Source organism: Populus trichocarpa, chromosome 14 (assembly GCF_000002775.5).
Source record: "Populus trichocarpa isolate Nisqually-1 chromosome 14, P.trichocarpa_v4.1, whole genome shotgun sequence".
Classification (NCBI taxonomy): Eukaryota; Viridiplantae; Streptophyta; class Magnoliopsida; order Malpighiales; family Salicaceae; genus Populus; species Populus trichocarpa.
In genome coordinates, this window is record NC_037298.2 from 16,904,394 (window position 1) to 16,915,704 (window position 11,311).

The window sequence follows — 11,311 nt, forward strand, 5'->3', positions numbered from 1 at the left end:
TTCCTCCTCGTTAAAGTCAATATGAAACATTATATTTTTTTAATTTTATCTTTTAATATTAAATTTATTGAGAATTAAGTTTCATAATTTATTTCAGTTTGTTTTTTTGAGGTTATTTTAATTTTATGACCCGAGTAGCGACTTTTGAAAGTTAACTTAGCTGACTTGAATTTTTTTTTTCTTTTATGTAATTGATTTGTTTTTTCATTTTTATTTTTCATCATTTAACTTGATTGAAAATTAAACTTTATAATTTGTTTTGATTTTTTTCTATGAAGTTATCCAAGTCTCATGATCCGAGTCAAGGGTTTGATGGGTTAAACTAGGTTGATTCAAATCTTTTTTTGTTATTTTTTAATTGATTTATTTTTCAGTTTCATCATTCAATGTGAATTAATTGAGAATTAAGCTTCATAATTTGACAGATTAACTTTGGTTGACTCAGGTTTTTTATTATTATTTTAATTGATTTTTTTCAACTTCGTTCTCCAATATTAAGTTGATTGAGAGTTTCAATATATTTTTTTTATCTACTTTATATAAGGTGATCATGATCTCATGACTCGAGTCATGAATTTTACGTGTTAACTTAAATTGACTCGATCGATCCAATATATTGTTATTTTAATATATATATTTTTTAAAAATATAATTTTTAAATTTTTAAATCAAATTATATTTTTTTTCTGGTTATCCAAGTTGCATTTGGTGTTACCAAGCTAAATAAGTTATATCAAATCAATTTTAAACAGTTTAAATTACTTTTTTTAAAAATATATTAGTAATAATTGAATACATTTTTAACTTTTTTTAAAAAAATTAATCTCACTTGTAGCGTAAAACAGGTAAATTATTTAATTTTTAAGAATACATCTTCACATTCAATAAATGGCACTTAAATGAATTTAATAAATTCTCTTCATGATTTAGGAGCCGGACTCTCAATATTGGCGAGGGGCAGCCTAGCTGTTAGCTATTCTGAATACGATACCGTTTAAGCTTACATTGTTGTATAGTTACCATTTTCTCCCTACCCAATAACGATAATGACTGTAAGGCCTGTAATTATAACAAACGGGAGACAGGCCTGTAATGACCATTTTATCACGTTGTATAGTCATCATGTCCGGTGTATTACTCTTCAGCTCCCAATTTCCGATTTTCTCCACCACCACCACAGCCACCCAAAAAACCCACCGCTTCGCATGCCACGTCATCCCAAGACAATCCCTGAATCAAACCACCCCTCCTGATCAACAATCACCGAACCCCAAAACCATCCTTTCCACAATAACAAACCTATTGTGGGGCCAGTCACTGCCACCAGGACTCCTAATATCCACCGTCCGTACAACATGGAACTCCACGTGGCAACTCATGATGTCCCAGCTCGCTCCCTCTGATTCCTCCGGCAGGTACACAAGACCCGCCTCGAAATTCCGCCTGAACCCTCCATTTACGCTCCAAAACTCAACAACACTTCACCTCTACGTGGGCTTACCTTGCCCATGGGCGCACAGGACATTGATAGTTCGGGCGTTGAAGGGCCTGGAAGATGCGGTCCCTGTCTCAATTGCTGGACCGGGTCAAGATGGATCGTGGGAATTCAAAGATATTCCTATCTCAAACAGGGATAGGAATATTCTTGTCCCGGGTAGGGATAATGCTAATGGGTGCCGGAATCTGAAGGGCGTGTATGGGTTAAGGAGGTCAGGTGGGTACAGTGGGAGAGCTACGGTGCCAATGTTATGGGATGTGGAGAAGAAGGAAGTAGGGTGTAATGAGAGCTATGATATAATCGAGTTTTTCAATTCGGGTCTTAACGGGTTGGCCCGGAACCCAGGTTTGGACTTATCACCAAAGGAATTGAAGGGAAAGATTGGGGAGTGGAATGGATTAATTTATCCCAATGTCAATAATGGGGTTTATAGGCAGGGTTTTGATCTTCGTGGGTTTTACGTTTTCCTTTCTTTATTCTTTGTGGGTAAAGGTAAAATGGATTTATGAATGATTTGTTGTTATTGTAGGTGTGGGTTTGCTCAAAGTCAAGATGCATATGACAGTGCAGTGAATGGTTTATTCACTACACTGGAGGCGGTGGAAGATCATCTGACCACCTCGCGATACTTGTGTGGAGACACCTTGACTCTTGCGGATGTTTGCTTGTTTACCACTCTAATTCGGTTTGATATTGTGTATAATGTTCTGTTCAAGTGCACAAAGAAGAAGCTGATTGAGTACCCAAATCTTCATGGCTACATGCGTGACATTTACCAGGTAGGCATATCCATCCTCTGTTTTTCAAGCTCGTCAGGAGATAAATGTTGTGCAATTTGTTATTCTATTTAGGTTCATGCACTTCATGGTTGCAATGGCTTGATGTTTGTGCCATGTACAGATGCCAAAGGTTGCTGAAACATGCAATTTTTCAGCCATTATGGATGGTTACTACAAAGTACTCTTCCCACTGAATCCAGGCAGCATTTGTCCTGTTATGCCTTCTGGATGTGAGCATGATGTCCTCCTCTCCACCCCTCACAATAGGGAGTCTTTGTCATTAGCGAACAAAACTACCAAACAGGATCACTGAGTATATGAGAGGATCGGAGATAAAATAGCAAAAGGTGGAAAGGAGAACTACCAAACAGGATTATTGAAGATATCAGAAGGAAATTGGAGGACTGCAAAACGCCCTCTTAAGGAGATTGATGTATGATGATGTGATCAGTTGTGGTTTCTTCCTGATGCTAGATACAAGATTTTTGTCATGGAGAGCACGGGATGGTTCGCCAAAATGTAGCATCAGAATTGCCGTGCAGACAATGTCACACACTGTTGTTTCCTTATCTTCATATGCAAGTGGATGATGCTTTATTTAATGACGAACGTGACTGTCTAAGATTGTGATGCAAGATTAATTTCAACCCTGTGTATGGCTGACATATGAGGTGAATGCTCCTGAATCGCATGGATGCCTCATTCGGACATTCAAAGACGGACGATAAAATCTGCTCGCACAGCATGCTGCTTTCAGAATTTTAATGCCCCCAATGCCCTGTGTTGAGAAGATAACTGTATGTTTAATCCCTAAAACATACCCTAGAGGTTGCATGAGTCCAGCCATGCTAGATGCAAGTTGTCCAGCAGAGAATTGAATTCTGTTTTTGCATTATCTTGACGAAATGTACCTGTTGTTCTTTGCAACCAGAGCTTAAAAGAAGAAGGCCATTCTTCACATCCTTACCATTGATTTCGAGCTGGAAACAGGACGGCAACAATTGCTCCATAGAATCCCGGCATGTTCTTGGCTAAATAGTTCAAAGGGCTTCCTTGCATGGTCAAAGAATGCTAGGATACATTTCAGAGGATGACCTTTTTAAGGTTTTCAACTGCTTGCTAATAATCTGCTAGGAAATCACACGGCGATCTCCTCTTTGTACTTTCAATGCCATCATGTTGCCATCTCAAACGAATTGATCATTGGTTTCCAAGCACTCATAGGGGCATCTCCATATTAGGTCGTGGATGGTGCCTAGCATAGGATTAGCGCATAGCAGCAGCTTGTGCAAAAACAAGCCATACTGCGTTGCACTTGTATGGAATCTCTCTCTCCAGCAAATAGCAGCCTGTGGCCAAACCATGACGCCCAACTTCAATGGGGAGCAATCAAAAGCGGATAAAAATGGCTAGTGCCTGATATGATGGAGGACTCAGAACTAGGGCAGATCACAAAGCCAAAATCCTGTACAATAAACAAAGACATACATGACCCAGTTGTTGCCAAGCTGCAGCACAAAATCCCAGATTTAGACGCAAAATTCAATACTGGGATGGTAGATTATGCAATCAATACATCATAAACACATTTTTAGGGCCGTGCACGACCCACTGCCAATTAACCATCCGGCTTGACAAAATAACACCATATGACTTTGACAAGATTGCCAGCAGGACCAAGAAAAACTGAGCAAATCCACTTCAAAATCTTTCTTCTCTCGTCATGGATGGGATTGTGGAAGAATGAGGCAGTCTCATAATCTGCACATCTGATCATCTTGCTGCTGAATTAGATCCTGCACCAGAGCAAAAGGTGATCATTAGAAGGAAAATGAAGTCCACGAGAACAAAATGTTGCAAGCAACAGAGCATCCCAAGAACAACCAAGTCACTCCCCAAATCCCATCCTGTTGAATATCATTCGAATACATCCCTAGGAAATCTCCAATGCAAAGCACCATATTTGATTGATGAACAAAGATGGGTTTTTAAAAATCCCTGCATTCCCAATCTAAATCAAAATTAATTGCCAGCTCAAAGCTATATGACCTATCACTGGTGCGAATAAAGTTTGGTATTACTAGGCTATCCTCGAGACCTGAAAACCATAGGTTTTGGATCTTAAACCTAGCAAACTCTACAGCATCCAAGGAAAGTTTTGTAGGCATCAACAGGGCATCATACACATATTGAATCTTTATATCATTGAAATGTAAATGGGCCAAATTTCCAAGTTGCTCAACCCCATGCCTCGTTAAGATTTAGAATAAACTTACTATTTGAACGTTTCATGTTCCTGCAGAACTTACTGCCACATCGGCATGGGAATACCTCCACAGGTTGATCAGTATCATCAAAATCAATCCCATAATCCTGTAGCCACATCAGCCATCAATTCTTAAAGAGTATAGAATGATTGCACATGTGATATAAATTTTAAAATTGAAGAGCAAGGGACAAGTAACAGAAACTAGTGTATGTATGTAATTTCCAAATCCATATGTCCTAGCTACAATAAATTTATAGCTCCTGGTCACTTAATTTAGATGTACTATCTTCGTAATTTCAACAGCAGTAAAAGATCTGACATCATTTTTCTGTCACAACTCACAACACAATATAACTTAACATACATGATAGAATCTACTTCCACCTGTGACTTAACATACATGATAGTATCAAAGCAACAACGTTTATGTAACAGCTAAGCAGAATCGTGAAAAATTAATGGACAACTAAAGTAACATTGCTCACCCATGTTAACTCTTCTAAGGCATTCACTCCTCTTGTTGTGAAGAAAGCAAGCTGAAAAAATTGATCCAAAGTGACATTGTACTTTGAGAATATAAACTAGTATATTCAATAAAGGCATGATAATAAGACTCCAAATGAAGTATCCATACATGATAATAATGATGATCAGGGGTCTCAATCTTCACGGGGATTTCAATCATATTTGCATCAAGACATCTAACAAGAACAAAAGAACTTGTATCAGAATGCATCAACTCACTGATTGCTGCCACAAGAAAGGTTTCTTATGTATGGCAGAAATTTCATGTCCTCCTTTTCTCTATTCTTTTTCAGATTGAAATCAAGTCCTTTTCCAGTTCATGTGAAATAAGGAAAACCAACTGAAAAGTTCAAAAAGAGAAAACAGAAACGATTTCCATAGGAGATCAACTCATCAAATCAAATATGCATCAGATAAATAGACTTACCTGTGATTGATAAACCTAGCAATATTTCCATAAAATGTCGCATCCAAACACAGAGCTTCTTCATCCTTTACAACTCCTTTCATGCACCAATCCGCATCAAGTAGAACTGGATAGGCATGCTTCTCAGTCTTGCTGCTACTTGTCCTTTGCATCTTCCTCTCATACAACTCTTTGTTGGTTAGTATCTCCCCTACATACTCGCATACAAATGTACCTTTTGGTAGTATTTCTAGAGTTCTGAGACCCCACCCCTTCCCTTCAGGGGTAAAGAAAACCTGATGCACAAAAAGAATTAGCAATGAGAAAAAATCGTGAAGAAAGAAGGGGACATCAGAATACTTAAGGAACAACTTGTGTGATTATATTTCTTATATAAAGAACGACAATCCAAAATAAGTCCAAGCATTTGATTTGACTAAAATTTACTATATTTCTTAAAATAAGAATTTCATACCCTTTATTTATTTATGTTAAAGTTTATAACCTCTATTGCACTTCCATATTTAGAAGTATTCTTTGTTTCTTTTTTAAAACAAAAAAAAAAACACACTAATGTAACTACGTAGCTAATAGTTAAACTGTTTTGTGTTAACCTTCACTAACTTCCATATTAACTTTGTCTTTTTAACACTAACCTTTATTGTCCTTCCATATTTAGCTTGTATTGTTCATTTATTTTCTAAAACTAACCAAATAATTATTACCGCTTCTCAATTTCTGTGTATTTGAGGATTTCTATTGGGAATTATTTTATAAATAAAAATTTAATGCCTTTTTTTTTTCCACTTTTAATATTTAACTAATTTTGATAATTGAATTCTATTGAATAAAATTTTACCTGCAACTTGCACCTTATACCTCGCTGCACGACTCTGTTTCCACATTGTTTGTGGCACCCACATTTGCTCCAACATTCTTCTATATATTTTCTCTTCACGTGACCCTTGCATGGTTCCAATATCTCATCGTTTTTTGATCTTTCCAGTGGGCAATCTCTACAATAAGAAAGGCATTGTCGCTGAGGATCCCGAGTCAGAGAGATACAATCTTCTAAGAAATCCTCCTTGACAAGGCCTTCTAAAGTGTATGCAAAACCATGCTCAGTGTCACTGGAGCAAACACAAGGTGTAGATGACAACAAACAATTACCAATACAAGCCAAGCAGCAATTTTCAGCCCTAATTTGAGAGAGAGTGAAGTTGACATAAGCATTCTGAAAAATCAGATTCCGGGGTATGTAGTTAAAAAATGGAGGAAACTCGCTGTTTACTTCATTCAACCATGGAATCTCAACCATTTCTTCTCCCTTAGTGATGTCAGTACGATAATGAAGGGACCTAAACTCATCAGGAGTCAGTTGACTCTGTGGAACCACAATCAAACTACCAAACTCAGCATCTCTAAATTCATTTACTTTGCCACTTCCAGAACAGCCATTTTCAATAGCCTCTTCACTCACCTGCACAACCTCCAAAACATTCGGAGGCTGTAGTGGTCTTGGAATTTGAAAAGCAGCCACCTCATCAAAGTGACGAGCATCAACTGATACCCTTGCAACATAGGCTGGTACATGGTTATTTTCTTTAATGCCACCAACACCAACAGATTTCTTCAATAGATCAAGAGCTGGTGTTACATTCAAAATCCTTTCCTGCGATTCATGTTCATGAGAGGAATCAGTTGCCAAATCCAAGAAGCATTCACACATATCTTTCAGCATTTGCATGACAGAAAAGTTTGGGTCAAGGATTTTGTAAGATCGGAGACATTTATCCTGCATTGATTGCAGAAGTTCATCTTGACTAGGCATATGAAAATCTGGTCTTCCAAGCATAGAGTTGCAGCTCAGAGAAATCTTCACCTCTCCCAGTGCTGAGGTGGCAATCTCTAAGCTAGCCGGAGAGTCTTCTGGAATGGTTGCAAGTTCACAGCTATCTCTTGCCGGACTTGATGAAACTGGAACGTTATCTTCTCCAGCTAAAAATTGGGATGCTGGAGGTTCTTGATGATGCTGTTTGCGTGAAGAAACTCTTTGAATAAGAGATTGTTCTTTGCTTGCAGAATCTGTGAAGGTTGAAGAAACCAAAATCAGCCCAAAAAGAATAGCACTAATTGCCATGTCGACATTCAAATCCTTTACACAAGAAAAAACAAAATCAACCAATAAGAAAGACACAAATTGCAGTTTTGACATTCAAATTAAATACTTGGGGGAAAAAACAGATATATCATTCATGTTTACAAACAGTACTCTTCAATTCCCTGGTCCCCATGAGTGGAATAATTTACCTGGTCGGATAATTGCAATAGATTGCATAGCGTCTTCAAAAGGCATGTCACCAGTAAATGGCTCGTCTTTAGGCTTGATCAGAGCACGAGAATGAGGCACTTTTTGTTTGGGTGAGAGAAAAGCGCTTGGCTGAACTACGGGGTCTTTGAAGTGCACTGCTTGCGATGATCCTTTTAAAGTAGGTCTTTTCTCTTGTGGAGCAGCCGCAGGTAATAAAGGTTCTTTTCCCTTGTATGATCGCTGCTTCCATGACAAAAGTGAATCAGACAACAATGTTCCATCCATATCAGATAAATCAGACTGACTAGAGTGTTCCTGCACCGCCAAACAACCAGGAGAAACAGTTTGTGAGCTCATGTTTCCAGCAGGATTCTGAAGTGAAATAGGCCTGGGTTGTGAATTTCTCGTTTCCAGAGACTGCTGCTGGGATTTCGCAACAGGTAGTACTTTCCCCTGCACTTTAGGCTTTCTTGAAGGACTTCCAGCCAACACTAGGTCGCTGTTGTTAGGCGGGGAGGAACCTTGCCCATCTTGGCCTCTACGCAACCGTTTGAACGGCCGCTCAGGTTCATTAGAAATCCGAGTTTTTTCCTCAAAAGTTCCCTCCTGCAAGTCAAAATAGCCAAGAGGCATGTCAGAAGATATAGGCAGGCAGGAAAACATACACAACATTACCATCAAAAGAAATGAATCACTTACAGTAGCATCATCATTCTCGTCAGGAACCTGAGACAGATATCAAGCAAAAACGTTTAGAAAGCCTTCAAAAGAGTTAAAAAGAAAAGGCAATAACTAAAAGAAGTGCACCTTAGACTCCTCCTCGTCAAAAATGGCATCCGCAAGAGCTCTATAATTTTCCTCTTCAATTAGCTCCCAATTTTTCTCATACAGTTTTAGCATCTTTTTCAACACAGGTTTAACTTGCTTTTCGCTTATTCCAAGCGCCTTCATAGCCCTAAAGGCTTTCACAACTCTCGGATTAGTCGGCATCGACAGTCAAATACCTGCACTTGCAAGTTAAAAAGGAATCAAAACCAGCAAGAGAGCCAACTCTTCAAAAAAAAAAAAAAAAGGCATTCTTCAGGATCTTAGCATTGAAACAACAACCGTTTTGGATTTTAATTGAAACTCAATAATTACATTTCTAATTAGGTTTTTCTCTTAATTCAAAATCAAAACTCATCACATGCACATGCAAGAGCTGATTTAGTATCAAAACCACAGAACCCTAAATTCAAGGATTTCTCAAACAATAATCAAAACGAAACCAAACAAGATGATTAAAGAAAGAGAAAGAATCGAGAAGGAAATAGCAATGTACCTGATTATAATTTCAAGCAAAAAAAAAAAAACCCTAACTCGTTAGGAGAGAGAGATTAGTGACTTTTTTTCATCAAAAAGAGAGCTTTGGTTTGAATGGAAAGAGAGTGTAAAAGCCCCCCCGCCTTTTTTTAAGATTGTTTTACTTGAAGAGCGCGTGTTATACAAACGAAGGGTAATTGTACTAGAAGGTAGGGCTCTTTGGCCTGGGCTAATTCATGCTCTGCCTCGTTATTTTCACAGGTGATGAAAACAGGAGAGAAGGGTTTTCACGTGCTGAAGAAGGAGCTCACCTAGCTCTCCTCCGATGAAGAAAAGGCGGTTGATCAACCTTGATTTGATTGATGCGTCGAATTCAGCATTTCTAATCTGCTTCATATATATCCCAACATCATATGATATAAATAGCTTCAGATTGTGGTGGATTTGGGGACACAAAATGACAATCCGATTCAAAATCGACTGTGTTGCTTGAGTTTATGGCAGAGCATGGAAAAAAGTTGAAGCATCGTCATAGGACAAAAATCATGAAAGATTAAGAGCTGTGGATACTCTGGTAGCTAAGCCATCTAGGAATTTATTAAATGGTTATATACAAGTTTTCATTTCAATACATAATAAAATAATGATTTCATTTTTTGTGGTTTTCTCCATGGGAGACGTTGTTTAGGGTTCTTTTTCTTAATGGATAAGGGTATCATTGAATTTCAAGGTATATTTCTTTCTAGAAAAGTGGTCTGCTCTCTGTGTTCTGTGTGAATGTTATCCCCTAGCTTAAAATGCATGTTCTTTCGCAAGGGAAAATAGAAGGGAGGGGGGGAGCGAGTAAAGGGTGGTGGACGAGGGTGTCCAATAGCAACGGTTAAACAATTTCAAAAAATAAAAAGAAATACAAATATAAAAATAAAAAGAATTAGAGTTCTAATACAAAAATAAATAATTAAAAGACTGCAGATAGCCCAAACAAAGAAAATTAAAAAATAAAAAGACTATTTTACCTTTAATAAAACAATAAAATAAAATAACCTTATATTTCTTAACATTTATTCTCAAACTCACGATGCGGCAGTTACAACCATTAAAAGCTTGCCAACTAGAAAACAAATGCGGGAAATAGAATGCGAATTGGTAAAGAAATCTGCAAAAAAAAAGGAATAAAGAGCAAAGTAATGGAGTCATGCTTGAGATGATGGTGAGTAAGATGACAATCGATCTCACCGTGCTTAGTTTTTTCATAAAAAACCAAGTTGTGAGCAATTTGAATAGAACTCTGGTTGTCACAATACATAGAAGTGGGATGAGAAAAAGAAACCCCCATGTCTACAAGTAACAAGTGTAACCAAACAATCTTTTTGGTAGTTGATGTCATAGCACGATATTCTGTTTCGTTGAAGATTGAGAAACATTAGATTATTTCTTACTATTCTAAGAAATAAGAGAATCACCCAAAAAATACAAAAACCAGTAACAGACTTGCGATCTGTAGGATCACTGTCATGATTAGTTTCAGAGTATACACGTAGCTCCAAGAAAAAGGTGGATGGAAGTAAATGACTCTGAAAGACTGTATCCCGAACATATCGCAAAATATAAAGAACATCTACATAATGAACAATAGTAGGAGAAGCAACAAACTAACTAACAATATGAACAACATATGCAATATCTGGATGAGTAATAGTGAAATATACCAAGCTCCCAACAATAGTACGGTATAAAATAGGATATGACAAAAGTAAACCATCAAAAGAAGAATAATTTGCGTTAACCTCAATAAGAGTATCTGCAATCTTATTATCAGTAAGTCTAACCCACTCAAGAATATATACAACATATTTTGATAGAGAAAGAAGATAACCTCTGAGTGAGTAGACTACCTCAATACCTTAGAAATATTGTAGAGAACTCATATCCTTCATTTCAAACTGTCTCTGTCTTCAAAATTGAAATATCATCAATATCATCACGAATAATAATCATGTCATCAATATATAAAGACAGAATGATACGACTTGTATTAGTGCACTTAACAAAAAGAGCAAAAGTATGATTACTAGAAACAAATTCAAGGGAAGAGATCACAATAGAAAATTTCTCAAACCAAGCACAAAGTGCTTACTTGAGACCATGTAATGCTTTCTTGAGCTTGCAAACATACTTAGAGTTATATGAAACACTAGAAGGAGGCGCCATATAAAGATCT

The 11,311-nt window shown here is 37.3% G+C and overlaps 2 protein-coding genes across 4 annotated transcripts; one reads left to right on the forward strand and one right to left on the reverse strand.

Annotated features, from left to right (window-relative positions):
* Positions 1-881: 881 nt before the first annotated feature.
* Positions 882-2,886, forward strand: LOC7463434 (uncharacterized). Its single transcript, XM_002320569.4, has 3 exons — positions 882-1,931; positions 2,028-2,277; positions 2,399-2,886. The coding sequence occupies exons 1-3, from the start codon at positions 1,093-1,095 to the stop codon at positions 2,588-2,590; spliced, it is 1,281 nt and encodes a 426-aa protein (XP_002320605.4). The 5' UTR covers positions 882-1,092; the 3' UTR covers positions 2,591-2,886.
* An 840-nt stretch (positions 2,887-3,726) lies between these two features.
* Positions 3,727-9,883, reverse strand: LOC7455693 (probable inactive histone-lysine N-methyltransferase SUVR2). Of its 3 annotated transcripts, XM_024584816.2 has the most exons (11): positions 9,402-9,883; positions 8,596-8,792; positions 8,488-8,514; positions 7,788-8,394; positions 7,360-7,562; positions 6,337-7,149; positions 5,499-5,773; positions 5,181-5,247; positions 5,032-5,082; positions 4,554-4,650; positions 3,727-4,073 (listed from the first exon to the last, which is right to left on the reverse strand). In XM_024584816.2, exons 2-11 carry the CDS (start codon positions 8,776-8,778, stop codon positions 4,051-4,053), a joined length of 2,346 nt encoding a protein of 781 aa, XP_024440584.2. In that variant the 5' UTR covers positions 8,779-8,792; positions 9,402-9,883; the 3' UTR covers positions 3,727-4,050. The 3 variants fall into 3 exon arrangements, with proteins under 3 accessions (XP_024440584.2, XP_002321292.4, XP_024440583.2); XM_002321256.4 differs by having other exon boundaries at positions 6,337-7,562; XM_024584815.2 differs by having other exon boundaries at positions 6,337-7,562; positions 9,110-9,883.
* Positions 9,884-11,311: the final 1,428 nt, after the last annotated feature.